The sequence below is a fragment of the Passer domesticus genome, chromosome 12, assembly GCF_036417665.1.
Source record: "Passer domesticus isolate bPasDom1 chromosome 12, bPasDom1.hap1, whole genome shotgun sequence".
In the NCBI taxonomy this organism is placed as follows: Eukaryota; Metazoa; Chordata; class Aves; order Passeriformes; family Passeridae; genus Passer; species Passer domesticus.
Genome location: NC_087485.1, coordinates 18,297,829 through 18,325,148, shown reverse-complemented (window position 1 = coordinate 18,325,148; position 27,320 = coordinate 18,297,829). Strand labels below are relative to the sequence as shown.

The window sequence follows — 27,320 nt, the reverse complement described above, 5'->3', positions numbered from 1 at the left end:
CTATCTAAAGCATTAGCTTGCAAACAACTGTATGTGCAGAAGTTTGGTTTTCTCAAGAGAGCAATGTGCAAATGTGACGAGATAAGATTAATTAAATCCTTTCTATCTGCTCCTGTTTTAAAAGTTCTTCAATGCTACTGCAATGGCTGGAATCACAAATCGGCTTTTTCTATGGAACATAACTAAATGGAAATAAAGATAGCTACAAGTATAGGTACTGTGCTGCACATGTGAGCTCTGGTCAGAATAATAGCTTCAGTGTAAGAATTCATACTTTTTTGATATCACCTGCTGTATTTTTGGTACTCCGATAGGAATTCCAGACTTTGAGAATAAATCCCATCTTTATTCAAATCCTATTCAAATGAAAATTGTAATTTAGACACAATGACATGATTTAAAATAATCAGTGTAGGTTGTAGCAAGAGCCTGTCCTTAATAAAACATTGATCTCAGTCTTATTTGTCACCTTTAACAAGGTTTTTCTTGCAGAGGAAGAACTGTCTCCAGAAGGTCTAGTTTAAACAATAAAGCAGGATGAAGAGGCTCCCTGTTTTCCAGACTGAGTTTGTTTTATGGGAGTAAATTCTATTAAGTCTGAATTTAAACAGAAACTCATCAGGAAAACAAATATCAGTTTCAATCATCTAAGATTTTAGTTTCCTTGGGGGTTTTTGGAGGTTTGTTTTATTATGAGACTTGGTGGCAAATCTAATAGGACTAAAAACTGGCAGGTTTTGTAAAAACAAGCTCTATTCCTTTGAACTCTGTCTCAAAAGTGTTTTCAGGTCTTGGAGTGAATTAAGATGGTTCATTTGAAGCAGGAGGTCTTCTGATTGCTCTTTTCATAGTTCTGAGCAGTCTGTCATGGGAATCATCCCTTGGCACTGGGCAAGTCAGGAGTGTCCCAGGAGTCTCCTGCTGTTCTGGCAGGTGTGGCTGACAACTCCCAGCCCCTGGTGGGGAGGGTTCAGCTCCCTTCTGGCAAGGGCCCCACGGAGCCTCAGCCACTGGGCCCTGCACACAGACAGCAATGCACACCCTGCTGCCACTCCCCTGGTGTCACAGTGTGATCCGGCAGTCTCAGCACACTGACACTGGAGAGGTTCTCCCAGTGAACTCCTGAGGCTGGAGCCCTTCCACAGGGTGTCTCAGGGCTTAGAAAACTACATGAGAATTCACTTCCACCTGAGGTGCTGCTAAAATATTTGTAGCAGAATGGACTGGTTTCAGGAGGGATGAGCAGGATTTTCAGGCAGGTTGTCTCAACACAGGGCCTGGATTCTTACTACAGAGATAAGCAAGGCAGAGAGAGAAGGCCAGGATTGCACACATCTCCCCTGCTGCCATGAGTTGTCACACAATAGATCCATTCAAATTTTCTTTTTATGAACTGGTGATGGTTAGAAGGCAAGGGACTTCTTCACCCCAAAAAGGATTTGAAGATTAGGATCATAGTTTGAGCTGCTACTCTCCAGTTAGCTTTCTCTCAGTAGGTTCCTTGTTTGTCCACAAGTGAACAAATAAGTGTTGTGCTTCAATCTAATCCCCCAAAGCTCTCATGTGTGAAAGAAGCTGCTCCTACTGCTACACAAGCCCTTGGCTACTGCACTGCTGCGCCACCAGTTTGTCAGGATATATGATGATATATATGATATGAATAGCAAGAAGCTTTCCTTTTTTGCAAATGCCAAGGGTAGGAGGGAGGTTTGGAAATCACACAGCATTTTTGTGACAAATAGATCAAGATTTAATACTTCTTAACCATTGCTGCATGTGAACAAAAGGACTTTATTTTGTAAATTAAACAAATTCTGGTGAGTGGCATCTGTTTCTTGTTGGCCCTAAGGGCTGATCCAACACTGTCTTTCCTTAAGCTTTCACAGCACTGCTCAGTTGCAGTAATGCTGGATAATACTACGACCAATATTGATTGTTCCAGGACTACAAAAGGTAGTAGCTGTTGCAAATACTGTGATAATCTCACTTCTTTATTGAATATATGCTACCTTCATGAAGACTTAAAAAAATCCCAAATAAATAGTTCGAATCAAAGGAACACAGGTGAGAGTCAGCCATGGTTATGTATGAGTAGGCAAAAGCAGAAATCTTGCACCTGGTATGGGCAGGCTTGTGCATTCATAGCACTCAGCCTGTCTGTTTATCAATATTATGATCACTTAAGAAAAACTGCATTTCTAAACCCTTAGTTTTGATTTTCATTGTTTTGTCAGCAATTTCCATATGATTGGCAGAACTTTGGATATAAAAGCCTACTTTAAGCACAGAAACATTAGATCAATCATGAGATTTTATAGCTATTGCAGTTGTATCCTTTTCACTTGCCACCGAATGCTGAAACACTGGGGATTCCCATTTTCAACTTGTCTAGAAAACACAGCAGAAGACTTGCACAGATTTGTGTCATCTGCTGTGCACTTTGTGGTCACCTGGTACACACAGTCATCACGAGGAGCTCGAGGCCTGCAGGAACCCTTGAATGAACGAGTCCATGAATATTTTCAAGACAGGGCAAACACCTGAGCTGCCCCTGCTCAGCTGGTGTGCTGTGCTGGCAGTACCTGGAGTATTGTGTAGCTCAGCCTTGACTCCCTGTGTGGAAAAGCCTTTTTTACTGTTGACTTTTCCAAGTGATAGCAGAGGTTTTACACTGTGTGTCTGAGCACATCCTTAATTATATTACTCTTTCTCTGCTTGCTAGTGGTATAGTGAAAATATATTTTCATTTCAGTGATTGAAGTCTCTGTGACATCTAACCAGTGCCTCACAAAATAAAACTGTCGCTGCCTTTATCTCTCCATTATTCCTTTAGCAATCTGATTGTCTATTTTTCCATTTCATATGTACATTGGCTGAAAACCTTAACAATATTGCACTGTAAGTTTTATCTCTTTTATGAGGTAGATTGCTCCAGTGCCTTTCCAAATAATAGCGATTTCTTCTGCAAGTCCTTTGGTTGAAGACTTAAAAGTCTTTGTGTATCTACAATTACCATCTATTAATCCAAGAGTATAATCAATCTAATGCCTCCATGCTATTAGAAATAGTTTGGATGCTTTCTCTAATTTAATCTCATCTCCACAATTTGAAATCTGAATTTCAAGCCCATCAATCATACCATTTTTATACATGATAGTACAGTGGGAAGATTGAGTTCAAAAGTTCAGGTGTGTAACTTGTTTCTAAGGTCTTTTGGGGTTACATGTTATTTATGCTTTCTGCTTAGTATTTCTACTTAGAGCCCTGATAGTTATGTTTGATACCTTGGAATTCTGTTCTGTTGGATTTTTAGCTCTTCTGGTATTTTTTTTTAACAAAGGAAAATAATTTTTTCCCATCGTAGTAGTAGAAGAAATTAGGGTAGAAGGGTCAACCAAAGCCCTGGATCAGCTGAAGTCTTTCAATGAACCTCAATGAGTTTGAGATCTGTTCTTCAGGAAGGGGGGTAAAACTCAGGTGGCAGCTCATTACCCTCAGCAGCCAGGACTGAAGAAGGCTGAAAAAACGTGGCTACCTGCTCTCCCTTCAGTGTGGTGTGGATGGGTATGGATAGGTGTGGATTAGTGGGGGAATAGTATTTGATTAGAAGTACTTCTGCAGTGTGTGGAGCACTTGATATTTGCATATCCTACCATTCTACCACCAATATATTCACCTTCAGAACAACAAGGATAATTGATCACTTGGAGATTTTGATAACTGGATTTTCTGGAAGTATTTACCACAATAAAATAGTACAAATCATCTCTCTTTTATTTATTTTTCTAATCTGAATTTAAATTTCTCTTTTTTGTATTTTTTTAAGGTCAAATTGCTGCTGCCCATGTAATGTGCATATGTTTGAGAGGAAGCATCTGTTCTTAAGTTTGAATTAATAATATCCCTGAACCTCTTCCACCCGCAGGTGAGGCAGCCCTGTCACCCCAGCTACCTGCCCGTGGGCACCCACACCTTGCTTGCTACTTCTTGCTGGCTTTTTAAGGAAAGACCTATTGGTCAGATTGGTTTGGCTTGGATCACACGGCTTCTGCCAGAAAAGCAATGATATTCATGTTCTCTTCCCCAGGAGCAGCTGGAAATGCCTGTTTGAACAGAAAATACTGTCTGTACAAAAGCTGCCTCCAGCACAGGGTTGGCTGGGAGCAATTGCTGCTCTCAAATGCTCACAAGGAGATGGGAGGGTGGGAGGGAAAGGGGCTCTGCTGCCTGTTTGGTGTCTGTGCTGCTGGTCTGAGGGAGAGGCCTGGGGAAAAGGACGTGAGGAAAGGAGATCCTTAAACTGATGAGGAGTTGAGCCTGTATTTGATAGTGTAGAGATTAAAGGTTATGTCTCTACATTCCTACTATTTTACTGAGGTCACTAGAACCTCTCAGTGACTCAGCTGTCTGCCCAGGCACAAGTAATTGCAGGACTGAACCCAACTGATTATATTTGATATTGTCTTTATAATGGTTACTCTATTTTCTGAAGCTCTGACATGTTAGTAGAAATCTAGCATTTTTACTAAATCTATATTTTGTGTGATCTTGGATTCAGAAGAGAGCTTGTTAAACTTCTATTTGTACTATTCATCCCATTGAGGTTGCTTACCATTGTTGCACAAGAAAAGGAAACATATCAAATAAAAAAATCCGTTTTATAGTTGGCAAATGCCTGTATTTTGTCTCTGTATGATGTGTTGTCATTCATCACCTAACCTTGGGGAAATCATGGGCACTCTAACAATGTAAGAGGCCAATAAAAAAGAAAATGATTTCAGTAAAATTTGAGCTAGGGATATGTAAAAGAGAAATGCCCCTGGGTAATAAAAAATTACCCATGCATGATGGCTGTGGCTGTATCAAGCAGGCAGGCTGTACATCCCCACGGCAGCTCAGCTGCAGCTGTCCCTGCTCACCAGGCTCAGGTGTGCAGAGATGATGGCAGAGCTGGGACAACAGGAGGTCAAGCGGGAGGCAAAGGACTGGGAGCCAAGTGCTCGCTAAGTGCTCGCGTGCCTTTGCCCATCTCTGCTGCCTCTTTGTTAGAGCTGTCTCCTTTGATCTTGCCTTGCTCATTATTACTCTCTGCTACAGGATTTGGGCTCAGCTCCAAGGCTGAGGCCTGCTCTGCTGAACGTCTCCCATATCCTTTCCCTGTTAGTCAGCCTGTCTCATTAGAGCCTGCAAGGCTTGTGCTGTGCTGCAGCAATGACATTGCTCTCTCTTGCTCTGGTGCACTCTAGGGGCTGTGCTTCTCTCCATTTAATAGTTGGGTACATTTTCTACTGTCATCCCCTTTGGACTTGGCTGGCATAGCTTTAGGAGGCTTCTTAATGTGCAGCTCTTTAGTCTTCACTTTCAGTTTTGTGAGGACTTAGCCCCAGTCTGTGCCTTAGCCAGGGCCCTTAATGTTCTGAACAAGAAGGGAGTTTTTTACAAGAAACCACTTTTCCAGCAAGTCCCGTTCTGACAGATTGCAATCCCAGCAAATAGTGGGGCTCCTGAAGTTTACTGCGTATTTCCATTTTAAATTTACATTTTTGTTTATTGCAGTTTTTATTCTCACTGTTGCTCAAGCTAGCAAGGGGCATAAATCTCAGGTTAGGGGTAAGTCAATAGGTTATTGGGTGACTGGGGCTATGTCCTTCCTCTTGGCCAGAAGTTGCCACACATTTGACTGCCTTGGGCTACTTCCTGCCTGTCTGACCAGCTTCTAACAAGCAAGAGTCACATGCATAAAACAAGTCACTGTCACAAAGAAATTATTACAAAAGGGTGGTTCTGCCAGCTAGTCCTGGGAATGTACCAAAGGCCCCTGAACTTTGACAGTGGAGTTAGAAAAGTCTTCCAGAAACAGTAAATCAGAGCACTTGCAGCACATAAAGCTCCTTGCAGATAAGTCTAGACACAATCTCTCCTCTTCTAGTGCACATTACCCCAATGACTCTTTATTAATAGGAGTCTCTTTCATTTCCATATGGCATTTTCCATTTGCAGTGACACAGAGGATTCACAGTGGAGGCCAGACCCTTCTCCACAGCAGGCTCTGTATCTACTGGCTCCCTGTCCCCCTGTCCCCCGCCTCATTGTCCACTACAGCAAATTCATGTTTTTGTCTTCTTGCCTTCATCAGTGTAGCCTGTCATAGCTCCTGGTGTGAGCAACTGTGAGTTTTCTCTTTGAATAAGACTGTTGCTGAATCAAGTCCTTTTATCTCCTTTCTCTCATTTTAAAAGGGTTTAGTTAATCCTGCTGGCACTAATATTTGAGCCAAAAAGCTGGGTAAATGAATCTATGATGAACTCTGTGCTACTGCAACTGATTTCCTTCAGTACCAAGCTAGGTGTTTTAAAAATAGCTGGGGTACCAGTATGCTCCAGCACAGTCATTTCTGTGCCTGGAGCAGAGACATGCTGAAGAATCTAAATCAGTAACAACTTTGCTGACTTGATTCCAGCTGCACCAGCTGTTTGTTTAGGTAGACAGCCAAACAGCAAACACCCACAAAGCTGTTAACTCTGCAAATCTTAGGAAGTGTTTCCTAAACTACTGCTGACAGATTTCTGATGGGACCTTAATCTCCATAAAATCTATTGAATGATGTCAAAGCACCATTAGTCAGCATGTCACTGGGCCTACTTTGCAGTGTGGCTCAGTGATTTCTTTTCCCATTCTTACTGCAGAAAAGTCAAACTGGGAAGGCTTTACCAGCAAGGGAGATGGGCACAGCCTGCAGCAGTGATGAGCTGGTGGATGGTGCCCCAAGGTGTGCTTTCAGAAAGAAGCCTGAGCCTGAAGAGGTTTCACCGTCTCTGTTTTTTATATCTTTGGAAACAAGTGAAAATTACCTCTTTACAGTCTTGGGAAAGTAACTTTTTTCCTTTTCTGGCCTTACTCATACAAGAACAAGGGTGGTATCACCAAAGGGATGCTGCACAGGTAAAAGTGCAATCAGCAGGAAGTAAATGCACAAAGCCATGTCCTAAATGAGCACTGTTAGGCCAAGTTTAATATTGGAACTGTTCTGGTTTATACCTGCTTTAGACCCTCCTGATACTCAGCACAAACCCCTGACAGTTATCACTGAGAAGAAGCTGGGGCTGGAGGGGAGCAGGCTGCCTGCCACAGCAGCATCCCAGGGTGAAGCCTGCACTTTATTGCTGCTTGGCATCTGCCCAGTTCCTGGACTCAGTGAGAACCCAAGCAATTTTCTGAAGCTGAATCCTTTTTCCCTGGCCATCATATAGCATCAGCCTGGACTAGAGAAGTTATTGCTGTCAACAGTAACAGATGCAAAAAGGTTACCACTTTTTTTGAAAATGAAAACAAAACAAAACCAAAAAACCCCAACACCTCTCCTGCCAGCCTACAAAGCAAGGACACCAGGCAACAGTTCAGACAGGGCCCTTGCATACAAAAATGCCTGACAGGGCTTGAAGCAGAAAAAATGGCACAGCTGTACCACCACATCAATGAAATGGTATAAGCCTTTTTATTCCCAAGGATGCAGACAGATGCCACCTGAAACACAGGATGCTTGGAAATACCACACACACAGAGTTAAACCACACACATTCTTTGAGCTTCCCTTCTGAATCTCCTTTGCCCAAATGGCATTAACACTGCTAGTGCTGACAGGAACCAAGAGAAGCTGTCCTCACAAAAGCTTAAACTTGTACAGAACCAAAGGGTAGCTCAGCAAAAAGTTTTTTTGAGACGGCAAATAATTTCTTAGAAATCACCTCTCTATTCATGGCTGCAAAATGAAAGACAATGAGATTTGAATTTAGAGGCTCAGCAGAAGATGGTAACTGTAGCTATTATTTTTGTTGCCCAAGTTGACTCTCATTGAGCCTAATTTTCATGCATGCATCCAAGTCACCTTGTAAATAGCTGTGCCCAGTGAGGTGCCAGCTTGTACCCCTGGAGAAACTCTCAGCAAATAAGGGCTGTCTCTGCAGTAAACTGAGTCACACTCTCATCAAACTGGTAGTCTTTGAAAAATGCCTGGAAATATGACCTGTTTTTAAAAGAAATGTTAGTCAGTTGACTCATTAAAAGGCAAAGAGGCGGATAACATCCTTGGTGAACTTTGTGTTTTTGGCACAGTTTCCACTGCCTGGAGAGAGGCTGCGTAATGCCTTTAGGGGAGAGAGTGGTTGTATAAAACAGGCATTTTTTACAGTTCAAAAGATAATTGAACTCTCTGATTCACAAGCTCTAGTTTTTTATCCTCTCTGTCCTCTGTGCAAATGTTATTGCACAGTCCCCCTGGTCCTTCCTAAGCTCCCAGGTTAAAGCTGGCTCATGAGAGGGGCCTTTGGACACTGGGTAGTGTACGTGGTCTGACCAAACTGAAAAAGTGCTGAAGTCCCAGGACACAGACTGTGATTAGATAATCTGATGGCCAGTTTCTTATCACTTGGGGTTTTTAGGTTTAAATTGAAGGCAAGAGCCAGCTGGGTTAAATTTCCAGTCAGATGCAGAGAAGATTAGATGAGTGGTTTGCAGGAAAAGGAAGTAATTTATCTCATCATCTGCAGTTGGCACCGGGGGCCAGCGCTGGGAGGTGCTTTGGGGCAGCGGCACTGATGACTTTTGGCCGGGAAGGGCTGAGTTCACGGGTGGCAGACGTGGCTCCATGGCAACCTTGCTGTCACTGCTAGACTGTTGCCACTCCGCAGAGCAGCTCGAGAAAGGAAAAGCTACAGGAGCAGTGGTTCCTGGCATTAGAGGGCAGCACCATAAGCATGCCTTCCTTTCCTAGCGAGGAGGGTAGGAGCGTTTCAAGCAGAAAAAGAAATGCTGCCCAGGCAAAGCCTGAAAGAACTCATTTCAGACAATTCTAATGTGTCTGTGTAAGAAAGAGCAATTTCTTCATCATCAACAAAATATAGACCTTGCTAAACCAGTGGCTTACAATTTTATTGTAAGATTTCAGCATGGAAAATACATTCCAGATAAACAATAATTAAAGAGGATTTGCCTACCACAAAAGTGAGAAATCTGACTTTAAATTGGTGTGAAGATATGGATCTTAATCTGCAAAAACCTGAAGGCATTAATCTTTTGAGAATATATTTACATATGCATCTTATAAGCTTGTTTGGGGATTTGTTATGCACTGGGTGGAGAGTATATTATACAGACACTAATGAAAGAAAATATAAGCTTTGTAAACATGTTCTGTATTAAAACAGTACAATATATTGCAAGGGTTCAGGTAAGTTGAAGGTACCACAGGGAACTTGCAAGAGAAGTGGTGCTTTCCCATTGTACAAATGACACATGTTCATATGTGCAGGCCAGACAAATTCTCTGTAACACAGTGCAGAAGCTTCACCAGCCTCTTCCCATGCTTCTGCTGTAGAAGGTGGTGCAAAGTCCCTTTGGCTGTGTCCTTCAAAATACAGCTAGGGAGCCACTCCTCATTGTAGAAAGAGGCTGTGCTTTTGAAAGTGAGAAATGCTGCAGAAATAGATCATGAGTAACGTGGAGGAATTTTGTGCTCAGGTGTGGTGTCTGCTGTAACTTTGGTGATGATGATGGGGTAATGGCTTCAGTGATACGGACTACATTCATGTCCCAAACCACTGTTGCAAAATTTCACTCCAGGATGTTTGTTAAACTTACTTAGAATAAACAAAACTGTTTTATCATGCTAACTAGTATCAGTTACAAAAAGGACATACAGGTTAGTGGCTTATCTCTTATACCTGGCAATTAGCCATGACTGAACTGCACTCGTGTCACATTTTTAATGCAGTACAAGTACACCCAACTCTTTAAAAACCAGAAAGGAGCCATGGTGCTGGGCACTAGGCAAGGGACACACAGACAGACAGAAACTGTGCCTTGCTGGCCTGTGGGTTAGCAAAAAACATAATATATGAGCAAACAGACTGAGAAAATCATTGAGAAATCTCCTTTTTATGAAGCAAAGCAATATGTTGCAATATACAAGAATTGATTCTTTCAAGCTTCCAAAGAAATTACAGAAGCATTACAGAGAACATCATATTTGCCACTAATTCTTAAAAATACCTGACAACCCAAACCTCTAGAAAAGGAAGCCTTTGAAGCAGTTTTGATAGTGCTATTTTAATACATTTTGATGAGATAGGAGTTTCTGTGGCAGCAACTTATAAATGCTGGTGGACAGATTGATTTAAATGAAACAATTACAGTCTATACTAATGAACCAGAAAAAAAAAATCATACATTTTTTGTGAAGATCAAAGAATAGATGGAGAAGGTACCTTAGGCTGTGATCCTTTATGGGCACATTTTGAATATACTAGATTTTCTTACTCAACTGAAAGTCAATGGTGAGAGTAATGAGGTAATGTAATGCTTTACCTTTCTTGTCTTTATAACAATTTAGTTCAAGAAAGCTTTTGGAAAATCACATTTTCATTTCAAGATCCAAAAGATCAATACAGCAGTATACATTTAGTGCTTGAGGGAAAGTTTACTAAAAATCGTTTCATGATGAAAATGCCAAAGGCAGATGCTTTTGTTCAATCTGTTGCTTTGAAGGGACCTTGTAATCTTAATTCCACATTAAAGACTTATGGCCATTATATCAAACAAAGGCAGTAGGGGTCCCTGTAGAATGATTCTATTAAAAACCCCCACAGCATTAACATATTTTAGCATAGCAGTCTGTATAATTACTTTGGACTAACAGCTGATCCTACAGCGTATGAAAGACTTTGACTCAAATACATACAAAATCTATCTGTTGCTCTTTGCCTAGCCAGGGCTCCCCCATCCAAGTGAAGAGGGGCACAGAGTGTTTCAGCCAGCAATGTTCTACCTTCCAAATTTTTGGAGGAATAATCAGCAGAAAAACAGATCAAGCTGAACTTAGAAGAATTCCTGTGCTGATAAATCAGCATTTCCCATTTCTGTTTTTGTGGTGGCATGTATGATATGGAAGCTTTCTGGATATTTAGAAAATCAGTTGAAACTTGTACTGAAATCATATATCAAGTGAGGATTTACTAGGGAGGGTCACCTTAGTCACTGAGCCTGAGACCCTGTTCGCCATTTCATGTCAAGGTTCTGGCAGCTCGAGACTTCCTCCTGTGGTACCAGGTTCTCAGTGTGGCTCTGTGACCCTTCACAGCAGTCCCAGATGATCTGGTCTCTCAACAACTGCATTTTCCCAAAGCACAAGAGAAGTTCAGGCACTGCAGCAGTCAGAGTATTTAGCTCCAGTATTTGACACCACTCTAGGCTGGAGGGCAGAAGGAGAATTGATGCTCCCCAAGCACATGCTGTGACTACAGCTGCAGCATCCTTCCTTTTCCACTGGTACATATTTGGACTGCATCTGTCCTTGCTAACTTTGGACTTTCATCTATTGCACTCTGAAACCAGGCAGAAATGCCTTGACCTGTATTCACAACGGTTGTGTAATTTTCATGTAATAAAAGGAAGTCTATTAACAGTCTATTAACATTATTTCTTTTCAGCTGAGATAATAGAAGCAATCAGCACTGCTGGTGCTGAACTCTAAGATCCTGCCTGGGCAGCAGTATGAGCAGTTGAGATAGAGGGGGCTAGTGCAGAATCCCATCACATGTTGCAGTCTGCATCTCTTGTACATCCAAACTGCTACAGTGGGAATCCTGAAGCTCCCTGAACTGCAAGATCAGGCCTTCAGCATGAGAGAGGATGTTCTTGCTCATGGAGAGAGTCCTGCTGGGAGATAAGTGGCAGCAATGGTCAGTCAAACCTTGGTGTAGAGGGAAGTGTTCTAAAGCCAGCCTCTCAGATATTAATGTTTACTCATCTCAGTTGCAGTCAATTGCAGCATGGAGAGAATCAGAATTGTCTATGTGTGCAATAAAGCTGGGCTTGCTCCCAGTGTGGCAGTCAGTGCCATTCCTGTGGCTGGCATTCCAAGTACAGCCACCTTGCACATGAGTTTAAGTTGTGCACAGTGTCGTAGTTTCATTCTATCAAAACCTGAGACAGAAGAACAGGATATTTTTCCCCCCTAATGAATGTAGTCTTATTTCCTGCTGAGATTCAATATACTGCAGGTAACTTCTAGAAGTGGTGATTGTTTTCGGAAGGCAGATAAAATGACCAGGAAGGAAATTAAAATAAACAGGACAGAGACCCAGAAAACCCATTTTACTACAATGCAGGAGACCTTTACTCTACAGAGGCCAAGTGTAGGGGTAGGCAAAGGGGAGCAGGGGAGTTACTGGCCCAAAGCCAGTAACAACAGTATTTGAAGAGTGCCTTGAAGGCTTTTCTCTCTAGTCCTGAGAGGAGAAGGAAAAGCAAAATGAGCTTCCCAGCCTCCTCCCAGTGGTTCTGCTGGAACTTAAGCAGAAGGAAGCCCCTCTAGGGGACTGAAAGCAGTAAAATGTTTCACTACAGTTCACTTTTTTTTTTTTTCCCAGTCTGCAAAAACTGAGGGAAGTTTCTTGAAATTCAACAACTTATCAATTATTTTTAAAATGGGGCTTTATCTATGAACCTGGACCCCAAATTAAGTACTGTTTCTTGTCAAATGTGCAGTTCATGAAAAAAAAAAATTCATTATATATTTTGTACTAAAGGTGTCTGACTCTTGGACATAAAAACATAAAGAGCTAGAGAATGACTGCTTGACTTTTCTAGTTTTATCAATTTACATGCACCTATCCAGACTTCCTGAAATCAGTCTTTGCCTGTCACTGCCCTGCAGCTCTCACACACCACTCCAGAGCCAGCTGTGCATGAGTAGCTGCAGTTTTCTCACAACTTCTAGAGGACGATATGACCAAATGAGAAAAAGGGGCATAATTGTGCATGTGTCTTAGTAACAGTGCACTGATTTCTCATAACATACATGAACTTTAAGCTCCATGTATTCTATGATCATACTCTGCCTTTGCACTGTCCTGCATTCTTCTCTTTCCTGAGCGTTTGTGGTGGAAACAGCCAAATATTTCAGGTATCACAGTACTTCATTTGGAGACCAGTGCCAGACCAGCAGAGCAGTGGCATTACTGAGCAGCCCTAGAGCAAGGACTCACTTTGTTTCCAGGGAGGGAGAGTTCCTGCTGGCCCAGAGCTGCATCTATCTCTGCACACAGCAGCAGCCCCTGGGTCCAGGTCACCAAGCACAGCTCCAATCTCTCATTTTTATCTGTGCTTCATCCTTCTGACTATTTGCTTTTGCAACTGCAGCAAGTCACTTGACATGTGAACCCTGGACTATGATAGTTTCTTCAGGTATCTTGTAATCTTGAAACGAGAGCAAGTAATTTTGAGGCAAGAACAAGTAATTTTGGGTTCTGACAAAATCTGTGTGAATAGAAAAAAACAGCAGAGTGGAGCAAGCCTAAAGGCTGGCGATGGCCCAAGACTACTGTTAAACACCTTCATCACTTCAAAATGCAGGTGGAAAACAGCTCTTTTAGGGATTACAGTAGAACTGCACATGAAGTGGATTTCCGAGCAACCATTAATTGAGGAGAGGTCAGCGGTAGGGAAGCAATCCCTGTTAGAGGCTGTATTTGTATTATGTCATATTGGCTTCGAGGCCTGGATTGCTCCTTAGAAGCCAGCACGCGCCGAGAGGGCCGGAGATGGTCCCTCAGGACGACACCCTGGGGTCGGGGGTCCTGGTGCGGTGCCAGCCCAGCCTGTGGCGGGGCTGCCGTGAAGGCAGGACAGCAGCAGGGCCGTGAGGGGAGCGCGGGGCTGCTGAAATAAATAAATTTCTCCTTTTTAATGCCTTTATTAAGAAGAATCAGCTCAGGTGGGGAGAAATCGATGGGTCGCACCCACGCCGCCGCTGCTCCCAGGAGTGGCACGGAGGAGGAGGATGATGCAGCTTTGTCTGCTGGTCTGCAGGCAGAGCTGAGGATTCTGTCCTCACGGGAGAGTAGCAGATTCCTGGTTTTTTTTGGTCTAACACCTCAGGGCGTCTCTTTAATCAACATCTTTTGAGGTTAGGGTGAGAAGCAAAAAGGATCCAAGCAGGTACGGGACTACGCTCCCATCCTTAGAGGTCACTTAGGTCACTTGTTGGCTCATAATTTTAGGGGTTTTCCTGGGAAAACTGTAAAAATTCGGGGCGCAATGCATTTCTCATCTGCATACTGGCTCTGATGTCACTCCTATCCTCCTGGTACTTGGGAGGATACCGTGTCCCTCCCTGGCAAGCGGCCAGCATCAGGGGGACAATGGTTGATCACCAGCCATTAACAGGTAACTGAAGAACTTTTCTTTGGCAGTGAAACTAACTTACAGCAACTGGTCTGACTTGTTTTTAACTCCGCAACCTAAAAAAAAAGATAACTTTCTATTCATAACAGCTGCCGTGAGGGCAGGGCGGCAGCGGGGCCGTGAAGGGAGCGGGGCCGTGAGGGGAACGCGGGGCTGCCGTGAGGGCAGGGCGGCAGCGGGGCCGTGAGGGGAGCGGGGCTCTGAGGGGAGTGGGGCCGTGAGGGGAGCGGGGCCGCTCCGCCCGCCCGCGCTGCGGCGCCGCCGCCACGTGACCGCGCAGGGCCGGCGAGCGAACATGGCTGCGGCGGCGGGGTGAGTGCGCTCCGCACGGCAGCGGGAGCCCGGACCGCCCGGCCCCGGGACCGCCGGCACCCCGCTCCCTGCGAGGGCCACGGCAGGCCGGTGGGGGCTCGCGGGGGGCCCGGTGCGCCGGCGGCGGGGCCGGGCAGGCAGGGCATAGGCTGGCCATAGGCTGGCGCCGGGCTGCGTGCTCCGGAGCCGGGGTTCTGGAAAGGATTTCGGGTTTTGCGCGGGGCGGTGGGAGAGCTGCCAAGGGTCCCACGGGCGGGTTGGCTCGCAGTGCCTCGTCCCCAGCCATGCGTTATCCCTGAAGTTGTCGCAGGTTTGGAAGTGATGCTTAGATTACACGGCACAAGGGTTTCCCCACATTTTATAGCAAAATTCAGCCATTTCTTGGTGCTGTAAGAAGGCTCCATCACAACGAGACGAAGAGGGAAGTTCCCGAAGTTGCCGAGCAGGGGCCAGCTGGGGCTTGGGCAGGTCCTGCCCCGCGGGTCCCCTCGGCCCCGGCCCGGCCCCGGGCACCGCGGCTGGAGCGCGCCGGGACTGCGGGCTGTCACCTTCACAAGAAACCCTGAGCTGGCCGCGAAGAAAATACCCATTTTATACCTTGAACAGCCGTCGTTGCTATTCCTCTCTGCTTGTATTGCCTGTTTCCTTGTGCTAGGCCTCTTGAGCTTCACGTATGGGATGTGGAGACAGCATTGGAAAGTGTTTACGCTTCAGGCTGATGTTGATGAATCTGTTGCTCAAAACAAACAAATAAATAAGGCCTGGTCAACGAACAAGTAGTAATTTACTGAAAAGTAGTTTCTCATCTTCATTGAAATCTGGATCCTCTCTGTGGGATCTCGATAGAACAGAAATGGCAGTCCATTAATTTTCTGCTCAAAAAACCCCAGAAGTACAGAAGGTTAACTGAAAAATGGTAGGAAAACCAGAAATAAAATAGGAGTTTTAGTTACCAGTGTGTTCTGGTGGTTGCTTTACAACAGATCCAAAATGTTAGATGAATCATATAGTACCAGAATGTACGCTCTTTAAAATATAAAACTTCTGAAATAAGCATTGAAGTCAGGAGCTCCAGGCAAAGAAAAAAATGTCCTTTAAAGAAACAGATGTAGTTTAATGTTCCTAGCTATATTTCACTTGCAGTATAATAAAATAAAAGAGCTCGTCTGTGAGCTTGGTCCTAAGTGATCATAAAAATTGTATGTGACAGCCAGCAGGAAACTGTCAGCTACTGTGGGAGGCCTTTACCAGGCTGAGCAGTGGTTGAATGCTGTACCAGACTGGAGAAAACAAGGGAGCTGAGCTTCTCTCGCCCCCTTTTGTTCTTGCAAGTGTCCACTTTTGACAGCAGCTCAGGTTTATTTGCAGAAGCTTGCATAGCTTCAAAGAGGCATGCACCACAAAGCAGTGCTTGCATCAAATGCCCTTCTTTATCAAATGTGTAACTTCACATGAGAGTTTTGGGTTGAGTTTGTGGCTGGGCTTGCCGGAGTCCTTGTGCTAATCAAAGAAGCCAACCTTGAAGGACCAGCCAAAGTGTTGTATTGATTAAATTCTGATAACTGCTGAAGCAAGTACAGAGGAGGCCACAGAGTTGATCACAGGACTGAAGTATCTCTCATAAGAAGGCAAGCTGAGGAAATTTGGGCTGTTCTGGAGAAAAAAAGGGTATGTGGAGACTCACAGCACCTCCCAGTATCTGAGGGGGCTACAGGGAGGCTGGAGAGGGACTGTTCATCAGCAGCTGCAGTGGCAGGCAAGGAGGAATGGATAGAAATGGAAAGAGAGGAAGTTTAGGCTGGGCATTAGGAAGAAATTCTTAACTGTAGGAGTGGTAAGACACTGGAACAGGCTGCCCAAGGAGTTGTGGATGCCCCAGCACTGGCAGTGTTCAAAGGCAGGATGTGCAAAGCCTTGAGCAGCCTGGTCTAGGGGGAGGTGTCCTTGCCCATGACAAGTACATGGGACAAGATGATCTTTGAGATCTGTTCCAACCCAACCCATTCTACGATCCTGTGATTTGTGTGTCTTGTGAGATATAACTGTGATTAGAGATCATGAATCAAAATGAAAAGCTTGTAGTTTCTTCCCTAGAGAGAATTCTGTGGCAGTTTTTTTTTTTTTCCCAAGGCAAAGACCATAGTTTTACACTGCTTACACTGTAATTGCATGTGCATTTGTAGGGTTGATACACATGAGGCAGTTACATATGTGTACCCACTCAATTTACTACAAGTCATTGAACAGCCAGTCCTATGTGAGACAGTTTTTTCTTGTGATCTTCAGTATTATGAGAGTTCCATTTCCCAATTTTTATTTGCTGTGGAAAGCTGGGTGTACAGCCATACACCTTTTTGTAAGATTTAAATGCCCCTGTCAGTATTGAGTGTGAAAAGAGCTCTGTGTTAGCTGTGGAAAGTTTGTGCATGGCTTGTGTGTGCCAGGTGAGTGGATCTCTGCAGGCCAAGCAGCAGAGATCCTGTTGTTCTGCCATGTTGTCAGTCCATCCAGGGCGTGCCATCAGTTTGGTATCTGGGTGCTTGCAGGAGACAAAAGAGAACCAGAGCTGTGGAGGAAGCAAACTGCTCTAAGCTGAATATTCTTTCTAAAACCTAGCTGTTTTCTGTGCAGAATTCCAGTTGTGAAAGTCGGTGTATTTCCTGGCAAGCTCACTCCATCTGAGGTGTGAATTAACGTGAGTGCTAAGCAGGTGCCTGGGAACAGAGCAGGATTTGCAGCAACACTCAGCCCAGCCCTCAGGGCCTGCAGCCCTTGCTGCAGGTCCAGCATGCTCAGCTCTTGGGATTTCTACAGCAGCCTTAAAGCAGAGACCAAGGCTGTGCCCCTGGAGAAGCTGTGCCACTCTAAAACAGCTGCAGAGGCCTTGCTCTGCTCTGGGTTAATGCTGTGGCATCACATTCAGACAGGGAAAGTGGGATCTCTTATGTCCAGGGAAGAACACGCTTTCACTTAGAGAAAATGTGCACAAGAACTGTAATTTTGCATTAGAATGCAGTTTAGCTTCAGCATTAAGGTCCCAGTAAAAGGCACACTTTAGTGGCTTATTAAAACCACTGGTATGAGTTGCTGCCTGATGTCATTATTTCACCTTAAGTGTCGTTTGGATTGTCAAAGGTTTTAAGTGTAATAAAAGCATTAATTTTAGACTTAAGGGAAATAAAAATGTGCCTTTGTAGCAGCTTCCTTTGAACTCCAGGGTGTAGGAATAGGCCTGGAGGAGAAAGGTCAGAGTTCTCTCTTCTTTCTTTCTTTCTTTTTTTTTTTTTAAATCTTTAAATTAAGATCCCCAAACTTGTGAAGCAAGTAAAATTGCAATGAAGGTGACTTTTTTCCTTCCTTTGAAGCAAAACATGAGACAGGCTGTGCTACAACCTCTGCCTGTTAGTTTTTTTTTGTTTTTTTTTTTTTTTTAATCAGCAGATAGAAAGATCTGAGAGAAACATGTGACATAAGGGTATGTGATGATTTTCTCTCCTGCCTTTCATTAATGCCCCACAAGGTGAGCATGTGATTTCCAGGCTGTTGCATGTACTTACTCCAAGGGATGATCGTGCTTGGGGAACAGCATTTTCAGCCTCCTGAGCAATGCTGAATTACTGAGCCACAGCTTTGTGCCTGGAAAGCCTTGCCTGTTTATAGTTTGAGGTTCACTATCTGACTAAACTTTCAGTAGCTTTTGCTAGGATTGGATGAACTTGCTTCCTTCTTCCTACAGGCATGGGTACCCCAAAACACAAGCTTGTGCTGTGCTTCCAGGCTGTGCTGATGTGCTGCAGCCCTTGTGATGGTTACCTGCCTTGGTGAGGGGTTGTTAGGTGTGTGTTGGAAGGAATAAAAATAAACACATTTAGGTTTTGTGCACCATCAGCTGAACTCATAAGTAGATAGTTTGAAAATTGGATTAGCAAGAGCAGTCCTTTACCTTCTAAAATTACTTATGCTGTTACATCAAGTGGTTATAAGCAAGTAAAATAAAGTATTTTATTAGGTCTTTTATGCTGTGGCTGCAGTAGGAAATTACAGGGTTTACATTTCTGAGGTTGATAGAGTCTTTTAGGAGGTTATGCAGCTATAAATCAAAGGTTACCTTTCAGATTGCCTGTGAAAGCTATATAATAATTAAGATGTGGAGCTTTGCTCCTCTGAGGTTAAGTACTTTGGTGGTTGGTTAATTTCTTGTCATCTTAACATAGTAACAAGGTAACTGCACCTTTCTGGCATCTCCTGTGAAGCATAGCTGATAGAAAGTGACCATCCAGTCAGTCTTGGAGAAGCTGAGGTGGGGGGATAAATTGGACTTAAATAATAGGGTTTTATGGATAAATTTTATTGATCATCTCTAATACTGAAGCTCCAAAGCACAGCTTTGCTATTTAAGCATATTTAAGTTAAAAAAACCACCCCCAAAACAAACTGCTTTTACATTATTCTCATATCACCTGGTTAAACTCCTCCCTCTGCTCCATATCCTAGAAAAGCTATAGTGTTTCTGCTGGTAAATCTCCTAAACTTGTGCTTATGGAGCTGAAACAAATGAATGAATCAGCCACATATTCTGGAGGTTCTTTCAACATCTAAAATTGCTTAGTAACAGCGAGCTCTCTGCTTTTAAACTGTATCCTCGCAGTTGCAGCTCTGTTGAGTACAATCTTTCAGAAGTTTTCTGGGCTGTCTCAGCACATTTGTGCGGCCTCAGGGACAAGCCCTGGTGCCCAGTCCATGCTCCTGTGGCCACGTGTTTGAGTTCAGTCACTGGCTGCGAGTGCTTGTGAGTGTTCAAGAGCAAACATACACCCATAGAAAAGAGATTTGCACATCCTCTGTATGGGAAATGCTGTTGTCCTGTGCCTGCTGTCCATCATCTTTGCTCCCTGTTTCCCAGAAGGACTTGATGAAGTTTTCTAGACTTACTGTAAACTTCCACTTCTGTTTTCAGCACCTCAGAACTAATTTTCTTCCCTCCTGCTTTGCCTCTCCTCAGGTGACACGGGCTGTAGTCACTTTGTGTTGCACAACCCAAAGGGATGTGGTGAGGGATGTGCTGTGGGCTGTAGCTGCAGCCAGCCTTGTCTGCTGTTTCCACCTTTTTCCTTTGGTGCTTGTGTGAGCAATGCTTGATGGTCTCTTGAGAGCCATGTGTGTGTACAACATCTCTTCCCCAGGAGTGATGAGCCTTTTGTTAGTACAGTTGAATTAAACTAATGAACACTGTGCATCTAAATTGTGCTAACCACTGTCTTTGCCAGTAATTGTCAATTGAAAAAAAATCTCTTCTAGACCCTCCTTTTGGCTGGGGAATGAGACTTTGAAAGTGCCTGTGGCACTCTTTGCCTTGAACAGAAGACGACTGTGTGAACGCCTGAGACAGAATAAGGATGTCCAGAAGAATTCAATTGTCCTGCTGCAGGGTGGAGAAGAAACCCAGAGATACTGCACTGATACTGGTATTGTGTTCCGCCAGGTAAGAGCTGAATCAAAACTTCTAATTAAGAAACTCTCTTCCACTGCATGGATTTTTAAATGATTTTAAAATATTTTCTCTATCTCTCGTACGTGCATTGTCTTGCTTCACTTAAATAAATTGGCTTCTTTATAACATTGCTTTTTCAGCTTTGAGTTGCTCTCACTTTCAGTGCTTTAGTGCAGGCTCATTATCTAGTTTAAAGGGCCTAAACCTGTTCAAGGCCTTACTGCTCATCAGTGTTTGAATCTAATCTTGAAGACAGCAGTGGAATATTTCTTCATTTCTTCAGTCTTGTCTGTGACCCAAAAAGAAACCTTCTTTGGGTAATAAAACATGTTACAGTGGACCTAGGTTGAATTAATTAATAGGAAAATATATTTAATGGTTTTATAAAACAGCAGCCTATATCTTGGAATTTACAACATGTGTAATCTTAAATTACACTCTTCCTGAAGCACCCATGTGTTCTTCTGTCACAAATAGGACTTAACATGTTCTTGGGATGTTGGTGTAAAAGAACTCAAATTATGCATATCCCATACTCTGCATGGCTTCTGCAGCACTTTCTTTTGTGAACTTAATTGAACTGTTGTATGTTATGAAGAAGCAAACCCAGTAAATTCCCATTTAGATAGCACATATCCTAGTGTAGTTATTAGCCTGGTTTTAGAGGAGTTGCACCTTTCAGGGTGCTAGAGCATATGCCTGTCCAAATCCTGTATTGTTAGTGTTTTGTTGTTTGCTTGCTTGTTCTAAAAATAACTCTTGGCTAAGGGCTGTTCCTAGTGCAGTTCCTCTTCTCTGGGGAGGCTTGGGGTTTCACTTCAGCACTCTGCCTTTGCAACCCAATGAAGCTGCACTCTGCTTTTGCCTTGTCTCTTGTGAGACGGTTGTTTCTCCCTGATCATACATTCACTAATTCTAGATTGGAAGAATGTATTTTAATGTGTAGTGTATGGTTATTGTGCTGAGTTAACCCCTTTATAGTAGTTTTTTAATCTCTGATCCTTTCCAGTTGCCAGCAAAGCGATTTGTATTATTCTAACCTAAAACTAACCAGTCTGAAAAGGTTTAGACCTAAACTACTTCTCCTGCTCCAAAAGCAAGAGACCTCTTCTGGATATGTGGAAATAGGAATTAATAGATACTGTAGTGTATTTTTAGAGCTGGTAGAAGTGAGGTCTTTCTTCTAAGAATATATTTTGTTTTAACCTAGGAATCTTACTTTCACTGGACTTTTGGAGTAACTGAAGCAGGCTGCTTTGGAGCAGTAGATGTTGATACTGGAAGATCTATGCTTTTTGTTCCACAACTCCCTGAAAGCTATGCTGTTTGGATGGGAAAGTAAGACCTATCTCTTAACTGCATTCTGGTGTATCCAAGTACTTTATATGATGTAACTGCCTGTAGAGCTCCAGTGTTGTGTCATTTAATCAGATTCCACCAAATCACGCCGTAGGAATGGAATATACATAGAGTGATATATACAGAGCTACAAAACATGATCAGTTGGTATTGATCATGTGATATGAAATGATCCACCTCCACTTGGAACACAATAGCCATAGAATTGGAGCCCATGAATCTCATGGTAGCTCTGACAGGAAGGTGAACCATGAGGAAAAGTCAGTGTCTTGTGTTAAGCCCAAGCAAGTCAAATAATGAAGCAGGCTTTTTCAAGCTGCTTTGCCAGTTTGCAGCAGCCTTAGCTAATTAAGCTTTCTGAATGGCATAAGGTAGTTTAGCCTCTGATAGGCTTTTTTAAAATGAACTCACAGACAGGAAAATGTGCTTTTAATGCTATGCTATGAGTGTGCTATAAACATCCCTCCATCCACCTTGGTAGTAAATACTGCACAGTGCCATAGTAGTGGAGGATTTTATTTATTTATGTGTTCATTTATTTTCTCAGTCTTAATTGTATTTATACCCTCTACCAATTTTTGGAAATTTTTGTATCATCTACATTGTCTCAGAACATTGGATTGATTCTAATTTAATCTTTTGACAAGCTGCTTCACTTCTAATTGAAGCTATCACTTATATTTTAATGCTAATTTTGGGAAAAGGAAAACAGTTGAAACTGATCCCATGTGCTGAACTGTGTCAGACCATATGGCAGGGCATGGCTGCTGTCTTCTCAGAGAGTTTATATGAATTTCACTGTCTTAGACCTGTCTGGGGACTGCAGTTGTGATGGCATAAAAATCTGCATACTGCTGTCTGAAACATTCTAGCTGTGAGTCACACCTGTCTGGGAGGGCAGGTTCTGTAGGCCCCCCATGTGTACTCTCTGAAATCTGTTCCCACTTAGAGACAAAGTCTTTCCCTATCCTTAGGTTCTCTTCTGCTAGTTCAAAACAGCTGTTTCATACCCACACTGATTGTGCCTAATCTAAAAAAGCTTAAAAATATTATTGAAATTCCAGCATCTCATTTTGCATTCTCAAACAAAATATTGTGGTGCTTATAACAAGTGGCCTTTTTGATTTGTTTGTGCAGCACTTGTTATCTACAGAATTAATGAAGTCTAGTTAAAAGTGGTTTATTGTCATAGTTTGTGTCTTCTTGCAGAGTATAACAAATGATCTTTGTTGTTTTCTAAATTCTTCTCCTTACCCTTCCTGAATCCCTCTGCTTGAATCTTTTTGAATCTTGTTTTCTCTTCTGTCAGCCGTGGTCATGTACTTTTTGTGCTTGTCAGAAGGAGGATGGCTGAATAACTCATTTGTGAGTCAGTAGCGGTTCTGCTTCAGAAGTTGGTTGGCAGTGGGTACTGCTCACAGCTGGGGATTGTGTTCCTTCTCAGAAGATTCAATTTTAACTCAAAATTAGCACTGAAAGAAAAACACAAGTAAACATGCCTTCCATCCACTGCAGTTTGTTACTATAGTTTGCCTTGGAAGGGCTTACCTCTGGGCCCTTGGAAGGCACTGTCTGCCTTCTGCAGAAAGAGTCATTTAGCATCAGTGAGGCACAAATCAGTGCAATGCTTTGTTTGAGAGGTTGGTATCTTACAGAGGTCTACTGCTGGTCTGCTCGTTCATGGCACAGGGTGGAGTTGCTTTGCCTGGTGTTTATTCTGCTTTCTATTTAAGGTAGATGTGAATTTGAGCAGAAATACATAGATTCTCTAAAAATTAATGCAAAAGGTTCTTTACTACAATCTTACTACTGCTGTATTACTAAATGTATAATTTGAGGTAGTGTTATGCCTTCACTTCTTAAGAACACATATTTGAATTGCTTTTGAAGCACAGTGTGGATAATGTGTCATTCAGAAGAGTTAATCTTTTTGCCTTGAAGTGATACAAAAATGGGGCTTCTTGCCTCTATTCAGGCTGCAGTGTTACTTTGGCCAAAGCCAGTGCAGTAGCTGAGAGTGTTTGCAGAGATCAGCAGGCTGTAGGTTTACAAATGAGACCACTGTGATTTTCCCAGCCTCACCACTGCACGTGTTTCCATGCGTGGTGCTGTGTGCTGAGGTGGTGCCTGGGCACTCTGCAGGACAGGTGGGCATGGAGGGGGGATGCACCACTCTGGGCTGGGGTCAGCCACAGCCCAGCACTGGGTGTTGAGGGTCACTGCTGCTTTGGAGGTGTTACAGATCTGATAGGACTGCATGCTGAATGCGTGTGCTCTGAAAATGTGTAAAAATAGTTGTAAGGCTACCTTTCTGAAGTTGGTCAAGCCAAAATAACCTCTGCAGTTTTAAAAGGAATGAGAGATTTAGTTTAGCTTGCAGACTATGGACCTTCTCAAAAAACCCCAAAGCCTCTTAAGGTGTCAGTTGCAGAATTGTTTTGAGGGTAATTGTAGGAGTGGTGGTCCTGTGTCCATGGAAGTGATCACCACAACACTGTTCTGTTTTTGAGTTAGGGGTGTGGGCATTTCTCCAGATGTTGGGCCAGCCAATTTCTTAGTTGTTGGCTGGAGAAACCTTTTCAAGTAAGAGAACCACTTTGCCTGTCTCTTGACCTGTACCTCTGGCCCTGTCCCTCTGTCATTTGTAGGGCAGAAACACAGAGAATGACTCTGAGCTTAGAGGGTAGCTTTTCTGCTCCTGAATATTTGTTTATTTTTAACTTTAGAAGGAAGAGTTTTAGAAATGAATATGGTAATATAGGATAGTAAAGGCTTCAGAAGTGTAAATGTTTTGTAAATGTCCCTCTTTCTTGGCACAGTCTTACCTAATCAGTTTCTGGTGCAACAAAGCTGTTAGCCATAGTTTCTGTTCCTAGAAAGCATTGAGTTGGTATGACTGCATGCCTTCACAAAGACTTCAGTTTTTCTAATTAATGCTGCACCTGCCATTTACCTCCTTAATTATAAATGACAGAGCTAGTCGGTGTGCTGATTAAAGATATTTTATAAAGTAAAACATACTGTACAGCAGCTGCTTTATGTGGAGATCATGCCAGAATGACTTAATAGCCTTGCCACATAGAGTGTTTTTAATGGAAGACAAAAGTATTTAACCCTTTCACACTCTAACTGTAGAAACACATATTAAATGTGTTACTGGTTCAGAAAAATAAAATGGTGCTGTGGTGCCCAATTAATGTGCAATTTCCTGTGTTTTCTCTGAAGCTCTGCTGGATGACTGGTAAGCATTGCAGCTTTAATCTGACTTTAGTTGCACTCACTAAATTGCAGCTTTAAATTCACTCACTGTAAGTAATGTTTTTCAATGATTTTGATTGAAAGCTATCATGTGTTCCAAGTTGAACCTTGGATTAGCAATTGGAGCTGTAATAAAGCACAGTGAAAATGCTTTGCAAATGTTAGTTATTTCTCAGTGACCTAATGAGGAAGCTCTTTAAAACATTGTCATAAATTTCAAGTAGGTTACAACCAAAATCAACCTTTGGTTTTAGTGATTACACTTGACTGACATCAGCAAAGCTGAGTAGTTTTACTGCCCTTTGAAAAAACTGCAGAAGTATATTGTTGGGGGGTTTTTGTTTGTTTGCTTTTTTTCCCCCCTAACACTTTTGAAAGGATCAGATGAAAGGAAGGGATCTCACTTTTGAAAGGATCAGATCAGTACAGGAAAGTAGCCTGTCAGTCTGTGTGGGCTTTTACCTTTTTTTGTTATAGACTTTTTGGGACCATGAAAATTGGAAACTAAGAATTTGATTTCTTGATCTCTTCTTCTTGATGGAGATTGGTGAGATTTTGTGGCATTTGTATTTTGAATAATTGTGAGTATTGAATTGTGCACAGCATGGTGTGTTTATCTGACTGTATGGTGGTGATGGAGACTGGTGCATTAATTACCCTTGTTCTGGCAACCAGAGGGCAAGGCCTGTAGAAGGAAAGCTGACAGGGGGGAGAGCTCTTTGGAAAGAGAGTGGTGTGTGTGTGCAGGTTATAGAAAATGAACTCCAGATTACCTTAATTACTCTTCTTAATGCACATTTTGCAGGAATGAAGGACCTCTTCTAGAGGAGTTTTTTAATGTGGAGCATACAGGTCTTCTTCTCCATAGCCTGCTCCAGAGCTGTGTGTTTTTTGGTTTTGCCTTTAGAACTGATCTGCCATCTCCTACTATTTTTTATTGTAATTTTTTCTCTAAAATGAAATATGCTTTTCTTTTTCTGTATCTCTCAGCTTGATCTTTTACTGCAGTTTGTCACTTCCCAATACACACTGAATCTTTATTTTGCTGTTTAAAAAAACCCCCAGGTTTTAATCATTTTAAGTAATCTTATTACTGTTTTGTACCAATTGGCATTGCAACTTATCTGCAAAGTTTGTTACCATCTGGAAATGTTCTCTGTGGACCTCAAACACACTCAGTTCTGCTTCTGTTTCTGAGTAGTGTCAGAACTAATTTCAATCTTTGCAGTATCCCACTAATCAAGACTTGCAGTCCATTTCTGTTTATTGCTTTAACTTCTGGGAACATTAGTCTAAATTGACACAGCACTTTTCACTGTGACAGTTGGAGGGTTTCCCAGTCCAGGGAATGCTCATCTTTTTATCTGTTTATTTGTTTTTATTTTCTGCTTTAGGCTTTTCCGTTTCCATATTATGACTAGTCATTGGGTTTCAGGTTACACTGTAGTGTTTCTGTCCAAGCTAATTTGAGTTGATTTTGGAGAGTAGCAGTCTTGAGAGAGTTTTTTTGTCAAATATTTTACTATTATTCATGTAGTACATCTGTTGCTTTGCCCTTCATCTGCTCCTTTCAAAACTGCACGATAAAGCTGGTTGCTTTTGATTGACAAGGCTTACTTGTGCAATCCCCCAGGGTGCTTATTTTCCATGATTCCAGTTCTCTCCCTGCTACAGTGATTTCCATTCCTTGTCCCCCTTTCATTTATTGTATTTTATAGAATCACAGAATGGCCTGGGTTGGAAGGGACTTTAAAGATCAGCAAGTTCCAGCCTCCCACTATGGGCCGGGACACCTTCTACTATCCCAGGTTGCTCCAAGCCCTGTCCAACGTGGCCTTGGACACTTCCAGGGATGAGACAGCCACAGCTTCTCTGGGCACCCTGTTGCAGGAAATGAGCACCTTCACATGGAAAAATTTATTCCTAATATATAATCTAAACCTGCTCTATTTTAGTTTGAAGCTATTCCCATTTGTCCTGTCACTCCAAGCATCTCAAAAATAGACTTTCTGCCTCTCTCTTTTTGGCTCCTTCAGGCACTGGAAGGCTGCGGTTAGGTCACCCTGAAACTTCTCTTTTCCGGGCTGAACAATCCCAGTTTTCCTATCCCTCTGCTCCTCCTGGAGCCTCCTCTGGGCTCTCTGAGCAGCTCCAGGTCCCTCCTGTGCTGCCCGGGCTGGGGCAGCTCTGCAGCTGGGCTCTGGCTGAGGGCCAGAGGGGCAGAATCCCCTCCCCTGCTGCCCACGCTGGGCTCAGCCCAGGGCAGGGCTTGGGGCTCGCAGCTCTCGGGGCCGGGCAGGGCCAGCTCTGCCCCACAGCTCCCCCAGGGCTCCCCCAGGGCTGCTCTTGACTTGTTCATTCCCAGCCTGCATGGATCCTGGGGGTTGCCCCAACACAGATGCAGCTCTAGCACTTGGTCTTGTTCTAACTCATAAGATTCCCATGTGCCAGCTGCCCAATTTCTCTGTGGATAAAAATTACTTTTTCAGAATAATCAATGTCTGGATTGCTCTTGCCACTTTACTGGCAATTATTTTCTCTAAAAGCAATGCTCAAATGCTCAGAGTTCTCAAATGTTCAGTTTAGTCATTGTCCCAGTATTCTCATTGTCCACAACCTTGCTTGGTCTGGGATGAATGTGTATAGTTTTTATGACTTT

The 27,320-nt window shown here is 43.0% G+C and overlaps 1 protein-coding gene across 3 annotated transcripts in view; it reads left to right on the top strand.

Annotated features, from left to right (window-relative positions):
- Window positions 1-14,464: 14,464 nt before the first annotated feature.
- PEPD (peptidase D) overlaps window positions 14,465-27,320 on the top strand; it is a 142,993-nt gene continuing 130,137 nt past the window's right edge. For 2 of the 3 annotated variants that reach the window (XM_064386916.1, XM_064386915.1), the window contains exons 1-3: window positions 14,471-14,553; window positions 19,852-20,035; window positions 21,255-21,382. In XM_064386916.1, the coding sequence (XP_064242986.1) occupies window positions 14,537-14,553; window positions 19,852-20,035; window positions 21,255-21,382 (329 nt within the window). In that variant the 5' untranslated portion in view covers window positions 14,471-14,536. Of the gene's footprint in view, window positions 14,554-19,851; window positions 20,036-21,254; window positions 21,383-27,320 lie in introns of all 3 variants that reach the window. The other variant, XM_064386917.1, reaches the window with a different exon arrangement.